This window comes from Cyprinus carpio, chromosome A10, assembly GCF_018340385.1.
Source record: "Cyprinus carpio isolate SPL01 chromosome A10, ASM1834038v1, whole genome shotgun sequence".
In the NCBI taxonomy this organism is placed as follows: Eukaryota; Metazoa; Chordata; class Actinopteri; order Cypriniformes; family Cyprinidae; genus Cyprinus; species Cyprinus carpio.
Window position 1 is genome coordinate 15,761,177 of NC_056581.1, and position 25,043 is coordinate 15,786,219.

General features: G+C 35.2%; 1 protein-coding gene across 1 annotated transcript; it reads left to right on the forward strand.

Annotated features, from left to right (window-relative positions):
- Positions 1-198: 198 nt before the first annotated feature.
- On the forward strand, positions 199-24,912 carry LOC109113466 (leucine-rich repeat-containing protein 75B-like). Its single transcript, XM_042765385.1, has 4 exons — positions 199-795; positions 5,209-5,337; positions 11,029-11,141; positions 23,111-24,912. Exons 1-4 carry the CDS (start codon positions 514-516, stop codon positions 23,682-23,684), a joined length of 1,098 nt encoding a protein of 365 aa, XP_042621319.1. The 5' UTR covers positions 199-513; the 3' UTR covers positions 23,685-24,912.
- Positions 24,913-25,043: the final 131 nt, after the last annotated feature.

Sequence of the window (25,043 nt, forward strand, 5' to 3'; positions counted from 1 at the left end):
ACAAGTTTGTGTGTGTGTGAATCACTAGAAATATTTCTGTTAAATTGTTAGTTTTATGGTTGTATTGATGGTTATTATTATATTATTTTTAGCAAACCGATACCAATGCAGAACGTGCTGACAGGACAGAAAGAGCTTCCCATCATAAACACTGAGCTGTTGAAAGTGGGCGGAGCCTTGTCTCCTGTAAACACATGTGGAAATCGAGCGCTCTGATTGGACAGCGATTGAGATATGGGCGTGGCATGTGGGGAAGCCTGGAAGAACACAAACACAGCGGAGGTGCGCAGGGGCAAGAGAAACGCAGAGAAAGTGACATTTAAATAATTTCGTGCGCTCCATGTGAATTGTACTTGATTCATTTGATTCTACATGAGCAAATGAACACGACGAAGTGTAATGATGAGCGCGCACTCACTAAAGAGAGCTTATAAGATTTACTTTACACATGCTTTATGAAAAAAAAAATCTTTGTATTATTTGATACTGTGACTGAAATAGGGAAGTTGAAGCATGGGATCGAAGTTAACCAGACAAAGTAGTTTGGACAGCCAGGCGACTTTCTTTCGGAAGGGACGACAGCATCATGAGCGGGATGTGGAGAAGAGGACAGGAGGAAGAGGAGAGTTTGTATTCAGTTCACTGATGCTCAAGTCCGACAAGCTCCCCGGAATGCTGCGCAAATCCAGTCCCAGCCCATATGTCCGGAGAGTGGCTTGGGTTCGGGAGATCCAAACCCTGCTGAAGGAGCAGAAGGTGGAACAAGCCATCGATGTGTTAAAACTGCTTAGAAAGGTACAATACCTCATTTATTAATAAAGCAGATTATCTAGTTCTTACTCAGCACTACAGGTTGTTGTTGCTGATGCTGCTGCATGATGTTTTCACCTGAGAAAAGAGAAATCACAAATGAGATCTCTTTAATATCTCAATATTTAAAAAAATAAACTGAGAAATTCTAGAGTCTCAAACTGCGATCATATACTAAAGTCTGCAATGAAAAATGTGAGGTTTCATCACGAATACAATGCGAAATAGTTCTAATAAATACGTATGTATTAACATTTTATCTGGCTGTAATAAAGCATTGTATGAACTAAATAATTTGAAGTCTTACAAAAACTACTTTGGAAGTACCATGGTACAGTGTTGGTAAAACCATGGTGCTTTAATATGTGTCAGGGTACTAAATGATTACCATAATAAACCATAGTATTTTTAAGGTAAATTAGTATTGTGTATTATGGTATTTACATGTAGCCTTTTCTGAAGTAGAAGGTAATGCAATGTTACTAGTTGTTAGTATAATAGTATAAAGATTAATAAGTTTATTTTTATTAATTCGGTTATGTTGGCTGTTATCAGTTATAATCATGTTCCTTTTAAATTCATAATATGATATAAACATGGCCACTCATTTGTATCTAAAACAGAAAAGCATCATGGTATTTCCATGTTTTTTCCCATACCATATTATCATTTACCATATCATGATAGTGAGATTTTTGTACATGCGTATTTTTGTATTAGAAAACTCCTTAAAATCTCTTCTATGTGATTAAACATTTCCTCTAGGTTGATGTTAAAACAACATTTCTGATTCTCATATGATTCTCCATTATGTTTTATATCTTTCTTTTTTTGCTGTATGTTAGATCATGATGGACAAACCGCCTTATTAGCTTTTCTCTACATGACTGACAGAACCTGTCTCACATCTTCTTCACAGCCTAATCCGAAAGCATCACAGTTGCTCAAGATTTTCCTTTACATGAGTGCTTCATAAATGTTCTGATTTGCATTTACTGTAATTGTCAAAAAGGATGAGCTGGACCCCAAAAGCTGGATGTCACATACTGCTCAGAGCAAAACCAACCTCTCCAAAGCTCTTCACGTGATGTCTCGATCGCAACTGAGAGTTTTGATAGCTGTTGTTGATGAACAGTTCAGCTCTTGAGGTCTAGGTGTAGTGCTCAAATATTACAGCTGATGATTGACAGGCAGCTCAGTGCTCCGTTAGTCCATCATTTTATCCTGATGGCGAATCAGATCTGTGCAGTAAGGTCACTGGTGCAGACTCATTGATCCAGTGTATGCTAATGGAAGCGCCACAGTTCCAGCCTGAAGTGTTTACGAGAGAATCAGCACATATTATGGACTTCATGAAGGCATTGAATTGTGTTTATTGATTAGCTTGTCAAGAGGGATGTTCACAGGAACATCTCAATTTATGCAACCTGATGATGAGGGTCCTCCAGTTCCACCCTCACTGGATAAAAGGTGCTGAGAAAACCTTCGTTTATGCAACAGGAGTAATTTTAATGTGATGTTTTGTAGCTTGTTGAACATCTGGAGGGAGATTCTGGACATCTGGATCAAAAGATAATTGGAACAGAATGAAATGATGGGAGATCTGATAGCTTGAAAACAGTAAATTGGAACAAGATTGTCAGTAGGGGTGCACGATAAATATCGGCCAATAATTAATGCACATCTCGTCAGTGAAGCCAGTTCTCTAATCAGCGGTAAATTCCATCAGGTACATGATTCCACACAGATCAGCTATTACTACAAAAAATGCTATATCAACAAAAAAGTGGTTTCTAGTTCTGGGTGTGCGATATTGACAAAAAATGGTATCTCAATATTTTGGGTGTGGGTGGGGGGGTCCTCCCGGTTTTCATCCAAAATATCTTAAATTGTGTTCCAAAGACGAACAGAGCTTGTACATGGTTGGAACGACATGGGGGTAAGTAATTAATGACAAAATTTTCATTTTCATTTCACTTCTAATTAATATAAAAAACCCATAGGTAACCCAAGGTATTTTTTTGGTTTTCAACTTGAATTATAGGGGCATAAAAACATATTTTTTGGTTTTCAACTTGAATTATAGGGGCATTTTAACTGCATTCTGATAAGCTTCATCTTGCAGTGAATGCTTTTGAACAAACATGTTCTTGTTTGTTTTTTTGCAAATGATATCGATAATGTCAACTCGCATATATTTTAAACAACAATTACGATGTTATTGTGGACGATAAATATCGCACACCCCTATGGTTGTTTAGGCTAACCTGAATTCTCATGGCATGAGTCCCTTCTTCAGTGTTTGTCCATGGGAGGGTTTTTTTTATCCATTTGATTTAAAGTATCATTTGTGACTGTTGGTAGATGGTAGTTTGTTCAAATTCTTCTAGCCATTTAAATATTTGTTAGATGGTTCGGCTTTAGTCATGGTTAAGTGCATTTTCAGTCATCACTTTTGGCCCTGTCTAGATATGGCACTTTATCACATGGATGCCCAGCCAGTCGAAAAGCTTTCCAAACATGGAGTTGTCTCACTCACCCTGGCCCTGGAAGCCCTTAGTACCCTGTTGGAGGAGAGAGGGGTCACGTCAAGGCAAACCTTGCTACCTTTTAAGACTGTAGATTGCTGAAAGAAATTAATTTCTGCGCGTTGAAAAGCAGCTTTTCTGTTCAGGGAAAAATGGATTGGATGTTAATCAACTAGGGGTCAAAATGATGGAGCGGGATGCTTCCTTTTGCCCCAGAGAGAGTGAAAAAGAACCAAAGAGAGGAGGACAAAAACATCATCCCTTATCTCTGCTGTAGCTCTTCCTGTGCCCTAATGAGTGCAATTCATTTTCCGCCGTTGACTCTCATTGAGCAAACGCAAGAAACAACTCTGCTTACATGCTTTACTGAGCACATGCAGTGGATGTCAATGCTGTAAGATTTTGTGGTTGTATAATAACATTGAATTTAAAATGATGTCTCTTTGACTTTAATCTTCCAGATATGACTCTGCTTTGCCTATATTGTCTGGGTCTGGGTCATATATTTTCATGTCCCCCTCATTTATTGGTCTTAATATGCTGGATAAAGATGGAAATCAAATGAGTTAGTTAATTTTTATCACAATCAGTGTTGTTATTCTTAACTAAAACAGAATATATGAACAGTGTTTTTCGGTAATTGAAGCAAAATAAAATGTTAATATTAAATTAAAAGCTTTAAAGAAATATTACAAAAGGAAAAACTAATACAAATGACATAAGCACATAACAAAAGTACTAAAACTTAAACTAAAGTAAAATTGAAAATATAACAAGCTATTTCAAAATGTAAAAAAAAAAGACTATAATAGTTTCTCTGATCTAAACATCATCAAATAAAGATACAAAGAACAAAGACCCCCCACCCAAACAAACTCTGATCCAAAAAATTCCAAACACAAAAGCATTGTAAAGATACAAAGCACAAAGACCCCCCCCCCAAAGAAATTCCACTAAATGCTTTACACAAAAGCGTTTTTTTTTTTTTTTTAATTTCAGTGAAATTAAATATTCAAATATATTTAAATATTATATTAAATATTCATTTGGTTACAGTGTTGAAAAAGTACTGCAGAACAGAAATGACCTGTGCTAATGCTTTGCAGATGGAAAACAGAGGGCTTGGAGGAGCTTCCAGATGTCTGGGAATCCCTGAGAAACAGAATATCAGTGTGAAACCCAAAGGGAGGTTTCCACTTCCCTGGACTCAGCAGCTTTCCTCCTCCTGCCAGTTTCTTCATCAATTTCTGTGGGATCTGTCTTTGAATCGATTCACGGGGTGGTGTAGTCGTTGCTTTGTGATGCTGACGTTTGCCTGGAGGCATCAAATGTGTTTCGCCTTCTGTATTCACTTCTATATGTTCACTTTGTCCCTATTAATTGGGTTAAACAAGAAACGTCGTCTTCAGGGAATTTTTTTCTCAATTCTCCTACTTGATTTTTTTTCTTTCCCTGATGGTCGTATCAGACTCGCTTGCCTTGGCTGTTCAGTGGGGGGGAAACACTTTAGCTTTCTACGATAAGCCCAGCTAATAAGCTGTCACTGTGTCTGCACACACTTTCTCTGCCATACTAAAAGAATCTGGACTTTAAGGTTAGCAGCGCTATAGTACAGCAATAGATCAAGAAACTTATCGACTGCTATTTAGAGTTTACTTCCGAAGCAATAGCGAAGTAAACAGGATGGAAAGATTACTTTATCTCTGTGTCATTCAAAAAAGCCCCTCGATTAATCTCTCGAATGGAGATTGGAGGGGTAGGATGAAAGGATTAAGTTGTGAATATCGAGGTTTATCAGTGACCTTTACTCGCTTTTGGAATCCTACATGCTTAACAATCTCTCTCGCTCTTTCTTGTTCTTTCTCGACAGGACCTGGGTCTTGAAGGAACATCTCTCAACGAAATCCTCTACAAGAACGCTGCCTTCCTGAACCTAGTGGATCCAATTTCCCATGAGCTTTTGCTCAGTTTGGCCCGAGACATGCAGTGTCCAAAGAGGGTAAGCCACCAGCGCTAATAAACAAAGATAAACACAAACTCATGAGGTGGCTAGTCGAAAGGTTTGACTCGATACCAGCTCACAGCTGTCAACATTAACTCTGGATCCCTGCTTTAGCTTGAGCCAAAACCTGTGCACATGTTCATTACTCGGTCTCCAGATATGTAGAGCGTTTATTTTTAGCTGGCGGTAAGAGGCTTGGCGGTACAATTCTACAGCTCCGCCGCCTGGATAAGACCACAGACAGCTGTCATCCCATGGTCAGGACTGGAGTTTGGGCGCTTACGCTTCAGTCCCGTCCTAAATTAGTTTGCAAAACATCAGAAGTACAGAAAGATGGCACTGACCTTTATTTTGCTCAAGAGAGCCATCAGTGATGTTTTCATTCCATGCTGAAATTCCACAGTTCTGTTTGGACTTAATTGGACAGAAAGGGCAGCAAGAGGAGCACTTTCCAATATTAGATCCACTTGAATGGGCATGGCTTGTCCTTTTCTGTCAAGACTTTTTTTGAATAACAAATTGTATCAACATGTCATGTTTTCCAACATAGATTCTTTAGAAAAATGCGCAAAACTCCAAAAGCATAACTATACAAACAACTGATTGCATTTGAAATTAACACTAGTTGCAGTAAAACACCAACAACTTTTATTCCTTTTCACACAAATTATTATAACAGGGGCAGATTATTGCTTTATATAAAACATCTTATTTTTGTGCAGTTCCTTGCACAATACTATGCAATGACCTCAAAACACTTTTACCATAGTGCATGATTTTTAAATGAAAAGTTTTGACCGTTGTATCACATAACCAGCTCCATATGTGTGGCTTTGCTCACACAGTAAACCTGCTCAGTAGCTCACCTGGTATTTGTGTTGTATAACATTAAATATGAGTGCGTGTGAAAAAGAGCTTGTGGAAGCAAGTTAAAATGACATGTTAATTCATCAAATGCATTTTTATCTCATGTTTGCTTTTTTTAACACTATTGGTTGGGTTTAAGGTAGGGTTTAGTGTTGGTGGTGTTCTTTTCAAACCTGATCTTGTAGCGCATCTCATCTGACCTTTTATATCCAAACTAGTGTGATATGCATAACAACCAACAAATTAAAACAGATTCACATTTTGGATAAAACCAAATGTGCCTTCTGCGCTATTAACTGGACATTTCACTTTGAAAATGTTGCTCAACATGAAAGAAACAACATAATGTCATTTTTCAAGCACAGTCACATTTATCCAGTGTACCTAGGCTGCATATTTCTCATATAAAAAGTAGTGCAGAGTAAACTTTTTATCAGTCAGTTTGCATGTCTGATAAAGGAAGATTCCCAGTAGCTGACATTTTGGGTAGCCTAACGTAACCTAACACCACTCCCTGATTAAGCATGAAAGCGAGGTCACCGACTAAATGGCTCTGACTCTGACATTGCCTTTCGATTCCCTGTCACGTATTGCAACGGCCCATTTTGACAGTAAATCAATGTGATGCTTGCTAAAGTAAGAACAGGACCACATCATGAGCATAAACAATTGTAATAGACTAAATTAGGATGCAACTCATTGACTTATTTAACCTTGTAAATGTGTTGATATAGAAAGCAGGGTTGTGCGCTGTTCAGAATTGAATTAAGAATCAAAATTCCCATTTTAAATTCCAGTTCAATTCCTTAATTTGTATTTAATTTGAAATGAGGTAGCAAACGATGCAGAATTGCAATTCAAATTGGAATGGATGTAAATCAATTGAAAATCATTTAACTGTAACTGGAAAAGCAAGACAAACTTTAAATATTGGACTGACAAATCTTTGTTTAAAAGGATTGATAAAAGACTTAAAATGCCTTTAGAAAGTTTACAGGCATTATGGACAGAAGGAACAATATGACATAGCCTAGATAGATAGATAGATAGATAGATAGATAGATAGATAGATAGATAGATAGATAGATAGATAGATAGATAGATAGACTGTTCTGCCTCTGCTTCTTATTTTATCCATTTAATGTAATACAATCCAAGAAAAACATTCGGTACACAAGCACCATAACCAAAAATTTGCATTTGCACTGTAGCTTTGCATTTGCTGAGGAAAAAAGTTTGGATCAGTTCTGAGCCGGATGGTGGGATTAGAGAGAACATTTTAACATCGCAAAAAAAAGTATTCAGACTGGATTTGTAGTGAAGTTTTCTCTTATTCCCAACTGGACTCTTAGCAGGCGGCTGTAAAAATGCTTGCTAGCCTCCTTCAACAGCAGAAGCCTTGAGGAGCTAATCATGTAAACCCAGAAAACGAGAGCGAGGGATTGAATGGCTCTCAATTTTCTCTGCTTCTTTTCTTCCTCTCTGACTTAATAAACATCCAGTTACCTGCTGACAGGTAGAGCAAATCCCATCCCACTGAGCTCAGAAAAGCCACCTTGCTTCTAAAAGAAATGGATTCATGCCATTCAGATGTCTTGCCCATAAGCCAAACCGCTTTGTTATATTTATATAATCAGTATTGAGGGATACTTACTTTTATGTAGAGTTGGATTAATTTTAATTAATCCATTTGGGTACGTGAAACGGATTAAAAAGAAATTATTTACTGATTGAAAACTCACTATGTGGCTGCTTATATGTAGCTGCAGAAAGTCTGATTCATTTTAATGAATCAATTTATTCAGACAGTTTGAGTCACATGAACTGGATCAAAAAGAAATGATTCAGTGATTGAGAACTCACTAAACTCTGTAACACTTTAGTTTAGTGACCAATTCTCACTATTAAACAATTGTTTATTAGCATGCATATTACTAGCATGATGGTGGCACATAATAACGCCTTATTCTGCATTACCATATTTTAGATCCTTTAATCCTACCCATACAATTACATACCTTATTAACTACTAATAAGCAGCAAATTAGGAGTTTATTGAGGCAAAAGTCATAGTTAATAGTTAATAGTGAGAATTGATCCCTAAACTTAATTGTGACCCTAAACTCATATGTACCGTCAGAAAGTTTGATTCATTTTAATGAATCAGTTCATTTAGAAAGTTTGTGTAAATAACTGGATCAAAAAGAAACTATTCACTGATTGAAAACTCAATAAATTAATATGTAGCATCGGAATGTCTGTTTTTACTTAATTTTTTTTTTTTTTTTTCAATGAATCAGTTTGTTTGGACAGTTTGTGTTAATAAAACAGATCAAAAATTAATGATTCAGTGCTTCAGACTCAAAATAGTCAAAATACAGCAAAATAGTTACTGTTTCCCACTCATTATATTCTTTCTTTTATTTTATTAGTGTTAATTTATATGTTTAAGTTAAATGTTGTCATCTTAATCAAGATTCAATCATTTAAAAACTGCAGATTTTTTTAAAATGATAAATAATAATTATTTCTTTTTAATTCATTAAATTATATATTTATTTTATAAATAATAATACATTATTTTAAATGAATTTAATTATTTATTTTATTTTAAAGTAATTTGCCCCCTCAACTTCAAATAAGAAAGATGTTGTCATTGCAATAATATATTTCAAAACAACATTAAATTCTGATCAAAAAATCATTGTCTTTTTTTGCTTGTATCACTGAAACGCTGTACACAGGTGGCTCTGTTAACTGGAAAGCGGAGCTCTACAGCTGCGTGTGGTCTGTTTTTATGAGAGGTCTGTCTCTGGTTTAATGTCATCTACAGGGGAACATTGTAGCTTAGCTTAACTTCCCCAGCACTGCTTATAATACTGTCACTACACCAGCAACTAATGAAGTTTTGAGTCCCAGGAGTGAGCTGATGGGGATCCTCAAGCAGCAGTTATTCATGATGGGAATCATGGGAAATATGAAAAGGCATTTTAATGAGGTTTTGTTTGTGTGTAGCACATAGATTTTGTTTTTCATTGAACTGTCTTACAATTGACGGTTTTTCATTAAACTGTGGCAGTTGCGTATTGAGCTATGGCTAATGTCTTAATGTTCAGTCCCTGAATGAAAGTCCATGTAAATCCTTCCGACAGTAAAACTCCCTTTGGAGCACACGTCATCGAATGGACGGCGTCTTTATTAAGGGAGTTCAATAAAACTAGTCCGATAATTGCTGTCACTCACTGCTACCAGAAACCAACTTTATATATATTAAAGATTCAACAAACAGCTTTGTTTTGACTTAATAGCCGCCAGGAGGCCACTAAGAGGAACATGTTTATTTCCTGTAATTTCTTAGACTGATAGTACGAACAAGTTGACTCCTGTCAATGGCTTGGCCCAGTTTTTCGTGTTTTCCTGCTTCACTCGTTGTTGTGCTTTAGCACTGATTCGATTTACTCAGCTCTGCTCTGGCCAATCCGTTTAAAGAGGGAGAGGTGAGCAAAGCCTGTTTTGATGCAGAAATGGCTTTAAGCATTGATGACCGAAGGCCTTGAGATCGTTTTAAACCAACCTCTCACCCAGTAGTTCAAAATGGCATGAATAACTAAGACATTTTAATTAAACTCTCAAGCTATATGTTAAGAAAGAGTACCGCTCTTTGAAACACTAATTGCTGCTTTTGAATCTGAAGTTTTTAAGGACCATTTTTAGGAGCATAAAGATTATTTTAACAATATGACATTCTTTTCATGACAATTAAGTACATTTCCCCATCAAATATTAATTTAATGTCTCCATACATTTCATTTTAGATTTTTATTTTATTTATTTATTTTGTAATTCCCACTCTAATTGGATTCTCATATGACTTTATTTATTTAAATCATTGTAAATTCAAGAGAGTAAATTCACTCTCTTGTAAATTCATATATAGTTGTAAATTCAACAATATTTTACAAATGAAAATGAAACATATGTATTAATATACATATAGTTAATAGGATTTCCCTACTTTTTTTAAGCTAGGATTCATTAAATTGATCAAAACTGACAGTAAAGACATTTAAAATGTAACAAAAGATTTCTATTTCAAATTGATGATATGTTAAAAAAAAATCAAAGAATAATACCACTATATATATATATATATATATATATATTATATATATATATATAATATATGTATATATATATATATATTAGCAGTACAACTATGTTAAATTATGTTGATAATAATAACTCCAAATCAGCATATTAGAATAGTTTCTGAAGGATCATGTGACACTAAATGCTTGAGAAGTGATGCTGAAAATTCTGCTTTGCATCACAGGAATACATTACATTTGAAATTACATCCAAATTGAAAAAGGTTATTTTAAATTGTAATAATGTTTCATTATATTACTGTTCTTACTGTATTTTTAGCCATATAAATGCTGCCAAGGTGAGCATAAGAGACTAACATTAAAAAATCTTACCATCCCCAAACTTGATAATGAAACTTAGTTAAATATCAGTATCTTCTTTCATACCATTTTATGCAAGCTATAAACCTCTGCCATGTTGTTTCCACATTACAGTGAATTTATCATGTTAAAGGGGGTTTTAGGCTCTTTGGCTTTATTTCTTATTTAATGACACTAATCATAATCACTGACAGATTAACCTGAACAGTTTACCTCTCTGCAACCCTTAAACATTCAAGTTTTTTAGGTTCTCTGTCAGTGACCATAACCCCTCAGATTTGTGCTTTATTTGGCAGCCCGTCTCCCAGAACAGCTCTTCATCACCCGCTTCTCCTCATTCTGGCTTTTTCAGGAGTCTGATGCTCTCAAGTCCTCTGAGAAGATCTGCAGGCAGCTGATCTATCACCTGACCCCTCACTCCAAGTGGAGCAGACAGAACGTGCCCAGGAGGAAGTCTCAAGCCTGGTAAGAGTCTTGCATCTGTCCATCTGTCCCTTATTAGGATACATCTCCACAGCGAGGTCAACAACTGACATCAGAGCTTAGAAAATTCTGTGCTGACAAATTGAAATAAATACAACAAAAAAAAAACAATAATACCCAACACCGACATAAGAATAATAAACATAAACAAAAATTAAATTTTTAAAATGTTTAACTTCTAGACTCATATATATATTATATGCAACAATATATATATATATATATATATATATATATATATAGAAGGCAACATTTTCATTTCGTATAAATTGATGTACTAAAAAACAAGAATGACAAAATACAAAAAAACATTCTAACACTAACTAAAATTAAAATGAAAACAGAAAATATAAAAAATAAAAACAGATTCACAATATTAATCAAAATAACTACTTATAAAAATAACTACTTATTTACTAATTACTAAAATAACACTGCTGCTAAACACAAAAGAAGATATTTTGAACAATGTCTCAGTGTTTTTTGTTGTTTTTAATACATACAATGGAAGTCAGTGGGGTCCCATGTTGTTTTAAACTCTATTAGCTTTCATTGAATGGACAAAAAAAACAAAAAAACAATTTTCAAAATATCTTAAACCATGATCATTTTTTTCTAGAATTCTTTTATGTATAGCAGAATTGAATCAGACCCATTTCTTAATACTAAAGTTTTGAATGAGGATCTGACAATAAAAACAGATAATATTGTGAAATATTATTACAATTTATTCTATTTGAATATAATTTTTTCTAGAGCTGTATTTTCTTTACTGTATAGAAAGTCATCAATTAGCTGCTCAAGAAACATTTCTGAAAATAGTTGTGCTCCTTAATATTATTGTGGAAACCATGATCATACTGTCACTTTTGAACAATTTAATGCATCCTTGCAAAATAAATGTATTAATTTCTTTTTTGAACAATTTAATGTATCCTTGCAAAATAAATGTATTCATTTATTTTAAAAAACAGTAGTATTGGTTGTCAGACCCACAATGTGATATACAAGTCGAGCTACAAGAACATACTGCAGATTTTGTCTACCGAACCTGACACTTTCCATTATGTAGAAGTGCAGAAGATGTTATCACAGGTGCCTGCCACTTCCCAATCAAGGGATACTTACTGCCACGACTCTTGATATCACACCACATGATTGGCGTTTGAATGTTTCTCTCAGATGAGTTCTTTTATCAGATATCGTGATTTCCCAGCAAACAGCATATGAAACAAAGGAAACATCATTCCCTCTGGGCGTTGGGCAGGTATGGTGAGGAAATAATTACGAAAGGGAAAGTCTTTTTAATGATATCCATGTTCTCTCATCATCCCAGAGCAATTAACCCAGTTTGGGAGATTTCGACAGCTGCAGTTTAGTTCCTCTGCTCCTTGTTTTATCACCAACTCATCTCCAAACAAGCCTGAACAATAACAAGCCATCATTGCCATTGCTCACGTAATTCGTGAACCTCTGCTCTTTCAGTCGCTGTAATAAAAGCCTAATCTGCAGAAATGCCTCCTCCGTTAGTCTTGTCACACCCTCGGAGATGGTCGTGAGGAAAAAGATTGAATGCTTAAGCGGAACAAGGCGCCTGTTCGAGTATGAAGATATTGTCAGGCCGACCGTAGTTCTATTTAAAGGGAACACGAGGAGAGGAAAGATGCTGTGTTGCTGATGCTCTCAGCTTCTAAAGACATCCCATCTCTCTTTCTTCTGTCTAATATTCTTTAGGAGAGCTTTCAGGCTCCTTTAAAGCACATTGATTTTTTTCCAGCCTAGCACCTCTCCCAGAAAAGCTTTAAAGAGAGAGGTTAGGTGGCCGGAGGGGACAACCTGAAAGACAAAGAGTATCAGAGAAACTCAAGTAGAGAGAGAGAGAGCTGAGAAAAACTGTGTTTGTTAGCATCTGTGCTGCTAGAACCGAAGGGAAAGGGAGTCGAAGGGAAAGTTCATCCAAAAAGGAACATTCGGTCACTATTTACTCACCCTCATGGTGATCCTAACCAGTTTGTAGTTACTTTTTGAGTTTGTTTTTTCCAAAAACGACTGTGACAACTAAATGATTTATGAAAGTGGTCTGTGTGCTTTATTCCGAGCCTTAATTAAAATTTTCAATAGCTTTGTGTAAAATTTAACTTATCCTCCAATGAGCTTTTGGATAGCAGCACGTGTGGCATCAATGAGCAAGATGCAAGAGTTTCTGATGGGTGTTTTTTTAGCATAGTCCCTTCACAGTTTTGATAAATAAACTTACCCTTTAGTGAATGCATTGTAGTTCATCACTGAGTATCACTGAGCATAATTTAGTTTTATATTATTTATAAATACAGTCACTAGATGTAGATTATTTTTATGATATTATAATAATTTTATATAAATACACATATTTATTGTTTTATATATAATATATATTTATATAATAATATTACAATGCAATTTGTATGTTTTATAGTTTTACATAGTTTTATATTTTATATTTTTGTGTGTGTATATATATAATACAATTATTATAATTATATTATATATTAATTATTACAGTTAATTCGCACACAGTATATTATTAATTAAATATAATAATTATGTTAAAGATTTGGTAATGTGTGTGTATGTAAATATAATTATATATATAGTGTGTGTGTGTTTGTTTTATATATAATTATTTTATATATAGTTGTATATATATTATAATATATTATTTATAATATTTAAGACATAATATATTATTTATATAAAAACATTATATACAATATTTTTTACAGAGTTAATAATTATAATTTTTATATGTAATTATTTAAGCAGTAATGACAAATAATTAAATATAAAAATGTTTAATTTTACAAAATGTTAACGAAAATATTGTGTGTGTGTGTGTGTGTGTGTGTGTGTGTGTGTGTGTATATATATATACATATATATATACATATATCAATAAATGAGATAAAAATGTTTAGATTTTTCATACTTGTATTATTCATTGCAGATCACGTCTCTCAAGCCTCTACGCTTGAGATGCTAGTGTTCTTTTGTGGTGTTTTTTAAAGTCTGTTCTCGATTCCAGGCTAATCACCCACATATTCTTGATAGCTCCTGGAAAAGCCCCTCGTGTGAGAGCATAAAACAGCACAGCGGTGGTTGTTATTTCATCAACCCAGCACTCCTGCAAGGCAGCCGTTCGCCTCTCAGCCATAACGGCCTCCCAAACGAAATGGAATGATGAATCTGTTTAATAAAGCAGTCAGCAGGGGTGAAGATGAGCCAGCAGCAGCCCTCTGCGTAATTTTCCCCTCTCGTATGGAGATCTTGGCTCTGCTTCGGGATCGCCTGTGACGTGTTGATGTAAAGTTTATTGGGGGAGCTTTGCGCTCGCATTAAAAGCAGCGAGGAGTTAATATTTGTCAGCTAACATCCTCCTCATTCTGATAAGCATTATGTGGAGTGTGTTGGCTGCCTGCCACTGGGGTAAAACGTACACGACCCATCGCTGCCCGGTCAGCAGAGAGCCACAGTTAAGAGCATGATGGGTTGAGAATTCACAGCAGAGTGAGTCTGACCCAAATGAGGACCAGCGGACGGTCACGGTGGCCTATAAAACGGGCCTGTTTTGGCTGGTGCGTTAGATGACAGATTGAGTCGAACACATGTGGGGCAGTTTGGGTTTCAGTTTACGTGATGCATGTGCCCACTGCAGGCAGACTGTAACCGTGCGCTCACAGGCACATACGCACACATGTCCACCCGAGAGCGGGTTGACGTTTTAGCCCACATTTGAAGATGATGTCAGCCCGAGCAGAATGATTTGCATCTGATTTGTTCTGCATCCCACATCCATGTTTTGTGTCCCATATGTTCCTGCGGGCATTTACTCACTGTGGGGCTTTTAGATTATAGAAGAAATACACTTTGAGGAGAAATAACAGTTTTGCTTTTCACTTGAATTTATCTTGTTTAGATTTATGTGGCATTTTCCTAAATTTGATGTGATTTAGTTCCTTCAAGAATTGAAGACAATTATTTCTAGAAACTTTAAATTTTTAATTATATCCTTCCCAGAAAGCGCTGAGGCAGTACCATTATTCACCGGTGGTATCAAATGGTACTACAATATAATTTTAATATACACCTTGATAATTATGATTATCAGATTCATATATCATGGTATTTATTTGTGCACTGTGCGAATGTTGCATTGCAGAATAATAATTAAACATATTTGCTTCCCCCGATTCCCATTTCAAACATCTAGGTTTCATTATTGTAATACATAAAAAATAAATAGAGATTATTAAATAAATAGAAATAGAAGTTATTAAAAAGTAAGAAGTTATATTAAATAAATTTAGAAGTTATAAAATATAATATATAAGTTCATATAAAAGTTATAAAATTGATGAAGTTATAAAACTTATATAAGTTATATAAATTATAAAATAAATTAAACATAAATTCTACATTTATTTAAATGTAAAATGTAAGTTTATTTGTACATAACTGGTATGTATGGTGGGCTTGCCCTTAACTTGTGTTGATTTTACTGTAATTTTTAATTGGAAAACAAGACAAAAATACTTTAGTTTAGATTAAGTTTGTAGCATAAGATTCTTTTTTGTATCAACCAAACCTTATGCTACAAACTTAATCTAAACTTAAAGTATTTTTGTCTTGTTTTCCAATAAAAATTACAGTAAAATAATAATGTGTAAATTATATCTGTTTTTGGGTAGTACCATAATACAGTGATGGCATCAAACGGCACTACAATGGGATTTTGAATTTAATTGTATTTTTTTTTTTTTTTTTTTTTTTTAAGATGGATTAAAATGATTTTTTGTAGTGTACACTCTAACCCTCATGTCTCTGCTGTTTACTCTCCCTTTGAATCCCCCCCCCCCCCATTTCTGCTTGCTGACCTCCTTGTTGACTGTGTTTAAATGTGTTTGACCTACATATCATGTCTGTTCAGCCCTGGAGAGCTGAGGTAAAGGTCATCAACAGGTCTGACTCATGTCTCCTGTTTCTCCCTTCACTCTCCAGTCGCCATGCTTTTATTTAACAAACTGATGTTATCACTCTACTTTGTTCTCGTCCCCTTTGCCCTGGTTGAGGTGTAGAGCTACTTCACTTCGCTCAATTTAATCCTATTAGATATGCCATTCTGCAAACCTTACCTTGACAACAGTGTTAAGCAGGCATCATTAAGTCTTATCCGTGATAAATCGCCTGTTGAACCCTACATGGGGAACTTTTGGTACAGAACATTTAGCTTGTTGTAAATAACTATATAAAGACTGTTTTCCGCCTGATGTCATCCTCGTCAGGCCTGTGTTGTTTGACTGTTGTAGACTGTATAATCTTAATCTTTATTTGTATTTGTATCCTTAAAAATAAAAATAAATATTTATCTATTATACCTAATATACATAAAAAAATAATATATATATATATTGTGTGTGTGTGTGTGTGTGTGTGTGTGTGTGTGTGTGTGTGTGTGTGTGTATGTGTGTGTGTGTGTGTACATATATATGTGTGTGTGTGTGTGTACATATATATATATGTATATATATATTATATTTTTTATATATATATATATATATATATAAAATACATAATAAAAAAATAGATATCAATTAAATCACATCTCTTTCCCCAATTTAAAAATCCAATTTTCATTACTATAATGCTAATAAATGATAAATTAAAAGTTTTTTACATTTTAAGATGTATGCATGTAATATGCTTTTATTTTTATTTTATTTTATTATTATTTAATATATGTATTATATACATAGTATTATATATAAATAATAAATAATACATAATAATTAATTAAACCATCTCCTTTCCCAATTCCTGTTAAAAATATCTCATTTTCATTACTATAATATATATTATATAGATTTATTTGTATATATATTATATATTATTTTAATATATCATACATATCTGTTAAAGTGTAACAACAATAATCAGGGGCCATCGCTGATCTTTAGTTAGATCTAAGGGGTTAAAAAATAAACATACTTTTTAACTGTACCATAACTACATTAAATATTAATTAATTACAATAAAAAGAAACATATATTAATGGCAATTAAACACATTTTCCTGTAAACTCTCATTACTGCAATGCCTTAAAAACATTAGTATTAAAATTGTATTAATATTATATATACATAATATTATATTTGAATATATTTTTATTATATATTGTATGTTATGTATTTTATTTTAAAGCGAAACCATGTGCTTTTTGTAAGACGTTGAAGTCTGCTTAACAGAAATATTGAAAGACATTCAAAAAGATATGTTACAGTATTAGCATGAATACAAACAAGAGCCATAAAATCTCTGCCTCATGTTGAAAGATGCATTTGCCCTCCAAACGCTTTGATTAGCATAAACATAACATGACTGTTTGTAACCTTGGCAGAAACCAGGCGAATTTGCCGACACATAAATTCCCAGAGGGCTGACGCATTAAAAAGGCCGAGCAGACAGTCCGCCGTACATAGAGTTCAAACCGGCTATCAGCCGCTGGGGTGCATCCCTTCTGAAGTAATACATTTTAATGCTGTTTCTGTAGCTGTTTTGCAGTGACTCTGCTGGCTGGGCGCCCGCCATGCTACTGTTATATAATCCATCACTTCATTGTAGACAGGCCTTTCCAATAACTCAACTGTCACAGCCTTATACAGCCAGATAGAAAGGAGGTGCAGGCATTAGACTCTTGGTAACAAATGCAAACAAGCATGTAGCATTAGCGGCGAGCAGGTTTTGAGCTTGATCTCTGCTAAAAGCTGCACTGATGTGCTTTAGCAAAGCTTTGAAGTGTCTTTTTTTAAGGGTTTCTGCAGATATGAAGAGAGCAGTGCTCCTCATCAGCCATTTTAGGAGCACCATGCTATCACACACATCATGTTCTATTATCATCATTATAATTATTGCTATCATTACTCTTGCCCTGCCATGCGCTCTTATCAAAGGGGAGCTCTTTCAATGGCTACAAATATAACACTACACTACTACACTTCTAAAACGGGCAAGGGTATGTTTTATAATCCAATTCAGATTGTGCATAATTAGACAAACCTTTCATCAAAATTACTGCGCCATTGAAAGCACCCCACGATTATACTGGAAATGGGTCTTCCATGAAGATTCTAGGAACAATCAGTTTGATGAGTAATATGACATGCATAAACCTTGTTTATGAACTTTTATATGAATGTATATCTTTTCTGTTTTATCTATTACTTCTTATATGGTTTTTAATCCTTTTTTCTCACATTAGCAAGTACCATGTTTTGTCCATTGGCGTAGCTGGTTAAGCAAATTTTCCAATAAATTTCAGTATTTTTATGGTATCACAGAAATGAGAAAATGTCTTTAATCACTAAACTATATTTTTTAATTCAATAAAAAAAATACCACAATATAATGTTTTTATTTATTCATAATTGTTCATTTACATTATATTTATCTGTTTATTTTCTTTATGAAAATATGATTTGTTCTTTTTTCTTTTGATTTTGGAGTTAAATGTGAATAATAATTATTTATTCATTATTATTATATTATTAATTATTATATTATTTTATTAGTAGTAATTATTATTATAATTTATTATTAATAATATGTTAATTATGTATTTTATTTATTTATTTCGTATTTTTAAAAGTATTACAGTAATGAGAATTTATATGAAATGTTTAATCGTCTTAAAAATAACATCACAAAAAAATCTTAATGCGATTTGTGCAATATATATATATATATATATATATATATATAGATATATATATATATATATATATATATATATATATATATATATATAAAAAATATCACTCATTAACATAGTACAGAAACAAAAAAAGCATCATTTATCATTGTGTTTTTCTGATTTCATTATGTATTTATTTTACAATATTACAGTAATGTGAATTTAAAGGAAAATATATTAAAATGAATGCCACAATATAATAGAATCATGGCTTAACTTTCTTTATGCAAAATATAATTTCTTAATTTGTTTTTTATTTTGATCCTATTCCTCCCTATGTGCCTCTAATCCTTTAAAACATTTGTTTCACGTTATGATGTAGCATGAGTTTTCTACTGGCACAGTTGGTGAAGCTGCTGCTCAGATCCACGTGGGTGAAACCCCATGGAGAGGCACCAATGTCCTGAGATTCCTCTTGTTGGAGGGATCTCACATGTGATAGTGTTTGTGTTGATTGAGTGTTGCTATGTGTGTTAAGCAGGATTAACTGCTCCAGGAACTGGCACTACTTCAGTCTGACTCTCACCGTTAAGCCCACAGTGGCCTTCTGACGGCTAATTAAAGCAGGATGGCATCAACTCACGGTGCCACACAACAAGCGAGAGGTGGGATGATTTAGAGATTGAGGGCAATGGGGGCTGTTTATGGTAGATGAGCATTATATGGCAGGCCAGTATCTTACATGATAACTTTTAGTAAACATCCCTGGATATCCTCAGCTATGCTGATGTGACTGGAACATAAACTAAAGCCCACAGTACTGTTTAAGCACTCTTTTGATTGAACAAGTCTTTGCACCAAATAAGAATCATCAAGGGTCAATTAATTTCATAGCATAGGTCCTTGTATAAATTCATTAATCAGTTCAAAGGTATGTAGAGTGTTTTCCTGCAGGGAAATTTGCATGCTGTGTATAATTTAAATAAAGAGTTATTTTTGTGTGATTCAATAACAGTTCACCTCATTTACAACTTGTTTTAAGTTTAGTTTTTATTCGTATGTGTGTGAGTACATGTATTTGTATATATGGCTTTAATATTTTGAGAATTACCACAGCAGAACTGCAAATAATACAGAAAGCCCTGGCAGAATAGTGCTTTTATACTGAGTTTTCTGTTTACTATCGGCAGTGATATATAGCCTCAACTATATCCCACCAGTACTGAAATGGGATTAGCCAACTGGAAAGTCATTGTTCTGTGCAGTTTACATTTAAGATGGCTGGGAAAATGTGTATGTATGTGGCACTGAAGAGAGACAAAACCTGATTACTACTTGCAGAAGGCTCACAGAATGACCATAAACATCATCCCAGAGGAGATTCAGAGCCTATGGAGAAGAGGGAGAGATCTAAAACTGTGACTTAGACTGTCCATTCGACACATCGCATCGCATTACATCGCGCCTTTAAATCTAAATAAAGTCTCAGAGACATAAGTTTATATAGAGCCTATGTCAAAGTGTCAGTATGGGGCAATATTAATGCAAATGGGCCTTCAGAAATGCCACGTCATCAGGGCTTGGTAGAGATATCACCTGAAGAGAGTTTTGACAACGTTATTTTGAGTCATGGTGGCATGGTATGTAGATCTGCACTGACAGGTTTTTGAAAAGACTTTACCCACAAGTCAGTGTCTGTTGAGAAGCACTACTGAAGCTGTGCATCTCAGGTTTACTTAGTCATCCAATTTTACCTTGCAGAAAACGCAATGTATAGCTTTAGCAAATTAAACCATGTGTTTTGTGGAAATTAAGGTATAACAGTGAAATATAAGTATTAGGGCTGTCAATTTAGTGCAATTAACTTTTTGTAATGATATTGCCTGCCATTATAATTAAATTTTTTTAATTGTCTTTTTGGGGAGGCTTTCCTCAGCAATTATTGATGCATGTGATTCATTTGATTAATTTTCATCTTGTCATGTAATTAATTGTTCAAATTCATCAGAATGTGTCTTATGTAACAGCCTCCTATATTTTAATGCTTTCCTTGTAGTATCTGTTTTTGAGGTTACATCTGATAGGTCATGTAAGCTCTTGGAGAAAACATGTCAATATCCCAAAGGGCAGAGTAGATGAACAATGCAATTAGAGCCTGCAGATCTCTCATTAAGCAGGTCAAGCTCCTCCATGGATTCTAGATTGTTCCACAGTTAATTTAATCAATGCATTGATTGGTTTTGTCTACTGAACATACATATGACCCTAGAAATCACCTTTCAAATTTCATCCTTTCCCCTTAATGTAAAATTTTTAGATATTTCATGGAAAATAGGAGATAATACTGATAATACTACAGTGTATTTAAATGCAAGGCAAAAATGTGCACATCAAAACTGCCACATCACATATAATTCAGTCTTGAATGGTTTGTTCCTGATGATCAACATTGTCAGGAGATCTTGTTAACAATGTCCCTGAGATAAAGGGTGCATGATCTCAAGTCTAATCCAGGATTAGCACTGCCGTGTTACCTTGCAGATGGGCAACCAATTCTGGATTGCAGTCTGCTACCTACCCCATCCATTCCACCCCCATCCCACCAACTCCAGGAGCTCTCAGCACCCTTCCTCACGACTATGACACCAACACACACTGTTGTTTTTGAAAAGGGCTGATCTGTGCAATTTGTTTAACTGGACCTATGGCTCCTACGCAGAAAAGTGCTAGCGGTGTGCCAGCCAGCCCCTGTAGGAAAGACCTTAATCCAATCAGACAAGCCCAAACTCACAACAATAGAGCACACGGCGTAGGAAGTCCAAATCCTGCAGTCACAGCAAAATCCCCTCTGAATGTAATGCTATCATGCAAAGCAGAGGAGAAGCAGATGGACTTTCCCCGCTGCAGAGAGGTAGGGTGCTGCGGGGTGATTGAAGGAGGGAGCTGCATTGCTGTTCAGTTGTCAGCTCTCTAATTTAAAGCGTAGTTAGTGCACAAGGAGCCGTTGCTCATGCATGGGAGTCTTTATTACTACCCATATATTCAGTATATTTTATGTCAATGTAATGCAAAGAACTGTTCTGTCTTCCATAAATATGTAACAGAAGCTGATTTACAGTTATTTTCAGAAAAAAGCCAACCTTTCCCCCGGCCACTGTGTCATTCACTTCTTTATCTGCAGACCAGTTAATGGGGAGCTGCAGTAGCAGTACCTCAGAGCACACCACACACAATTGCAAACATCTCCGTGAGTCCGAGTTGCCACAATTTTCCGTTTTTGTTGTGTGCACTCATTTTTTCTGACAGCTCTGACTTGCTTGTCAACGTGACCGCTCTGGGCAAGAACAATGACTCATTGAACCCCTATCAATCCATCCTTACATCCAATTTCCATGTTTCTCTCCTTTTTTAATGAGTCTACGAGAGAATCTAATCTAAAACCCACAACATTGAGCATGGCTCGATGCTTTGAAATAAGCTTTCAACTGAGTGGCCATTTCTGTTGCTCTGGCTTTGCAGGTATGGATATGCGGCGGACGGGCTGATTGGTGATGTGCGTTGAAAGAGTGGGAAACCAACGGCATTGGTCGTCATTGTTAGAAACAGTTGCCAGAGTTAGATTTAAATTGCCTGTCACTTTCTGACCTTTATCTGAGAAAAAAGAAATCTGGTTTGAGATTGAATGATGAATGATTGAATGATGACTGATGTTTGAATGGCTAATATGTTTTATGGGAATCAAGTCAACTGTAACATACGCTCATATATTTAATGTACTGTAATAATTGTTAGAAAGGTGAAGGTGTGTTTTTGCTTGTATGTCTAAGTCTAATTTTATATATTATATATATAGGTAACACTTTATTCCGATAGTCCGATTAAGACATTCTACTAACAGTAAGTAACTTTGCAGCTTCATGTCAACTAGCAGTTAGTAGAGTATTAGAAGACTGTCTGCTTAATATCTTATAACATTTTCTTTGTCAACTTATACTAACCCTAAACCTACCCCTTACACTAACCCTAAACCTACCCTAACAGTCTACTCTGAGAGTTAATAGACATGTAGTTGCAAATGAATGAGAATTAGTTGACATGTAGTTGACATGTAGTTACAAAGTTACTTATAGTTAGTAGAATGTCTAAATAAAGTGTAACCAATGTATATATAAATATTAAATATTATAAACATGTTAAAATGCTAACGCTGTTTTTTTTTCTTTCGCAGTCTAAAAACTACACTGAAAAAGAAATTAACAAACGATACCGTGGATCTGTCTGGTATCCCTCTCTCTAGCCGTGATCTACATCGTGTGGCATACTACCTTCAGAACAATGGTTCATCTGTGACGGCAGTGGACATCAGCTTCACAGAGCTCCAAGATGAGTGCTTGCGACTTCTTTTACCATTCTTAGGAGTGCTACCCAAACTCACCACGCTTGCAATCAACGGTAACCGACTGACTGTAGCTATCCTTAAAGACCTGATAGAGGTGGTTAAGGACCCCAAAAAGTTTCCCAGTTTGGCCTGGGTGGACCTGGGCAACAATGTGGATATCTTTACTGTGCCTCAGCCGTTGCTGGTCGCCCTACGCAGACGCTTTGGAATGAGAAGCAGCCTACCTACCATCTACGAATACAGTGAGGGTCAAGGCAGCAACTACTTCCTAGAGACTTCTACTGAGGAAATAAGTGTGTTTGAGGAGGAAGAGGAGGATGAAGAGGGTGAGCTGGAAGACCATCTGGTGCTGGAACCCTGGAGTGTAGAAGAGAAAAACACGTTGCATTACTGTGAAAGGTGATGCACTCTGCTGTTCCTTGTGGTATTGTTCTTTTGTTATTCTAACACTACAAATAAAGGTTCAGTGTATCAACATTGTAAAAGCATTAAGCACCCGTTTGCCACAAAACCTAAATGGAGTGCCATGAGACAAAAACTGGTTATGTAAAGTTGGTTCCTGGAGGTGGGATTTTGAAAGAATGGAGAGGGGGAGAAAGGTCAGGACCTGTTCCTCACTCCCACAAACTTTATTCTTTAGTCCAAATGCTACAGAAAGCACGAGAGAATCTGTTGTTTACAACATTAAACTCAAAATTAGGGTCTGACCACACATAAAAAATAACAGAACAAGACAAATTTGTAAGACATAAAACATCTACCAGCCACATCAGTAACTTTCAAGCTTCTGATGTGAAACGTTCACGTTTGGCTTGTGACAGATACGGCCAAATGCTCCCCTCTGAGAAAGCTTTTGTCCAGGGTAGATTTGCCTCAATTAGATGAGCACAGAGAGCGAGAAGAGGTGAGAGAAGAGAGAAAAAAGGCTGCTAGAGTGCCTTCGGGCTAGAAGAGATACTGATGTCTGTGTGTTTGCATGTGTGTGTGATGTTTTTCTGTGGAAGCTTATGATGCAAATGTAGCTTTAGCCAGAGCTCATTAAACAGTACACACAGGCAGCTGCTTTTTTTTTTTTTTTTTTCATTAAATCGCATCCAGGTTGCAACAAGGGATGGCATTATAAGACACATAAGCAGCTGGCAATGTTTCATCAGCGCAAAAAAAATTTGTAATGTCACAGTGAAATTGATTTTAGTGTTTTTATAGAAAAATTTAGTTTGGTTCATGTCAGTATTTTGTATTTTTTAAACAAATTTGATGTAACAGAGTTCATTTATTAATTATTAATGCTGTGTGTGTGCAAATGCACAAGTGCACATAAATGTGTCTTTTTGAGTTGTTTTGTGATGCCCTTTGCTCCACAGGTGGTTTTTCCTTTACAGACGCATGTCTGATTTGTACGTTACGTGACAGGCTTTTCTAGTTGGTTGGTCATCTCCAGGTTTTTTTTTATGTTTATGACAATTTTCATTGTAGTTCAAAGATAATGTGTTCAGTTATAGTATAAATATCACAAACAGTGTGACGCTAATAGCTTGGAGCACCTGGATGTTCTTTTCCTTTCTGTTTTATAATAAACACTAATGAATGATTGTTCTTGCTGTGTGAAATAAACTCTGTTTGTAAAAAGACTGGACATCATTGTGTTTGAGATGCATTTGACAACATGCTGTTGAGATACAGACTGGACAGGAATATAACCTGTTTTTTTACCTGCCAGATGTGTTTTCCTCTAATTTGTTTCCCAGAGTTAATGTACAAT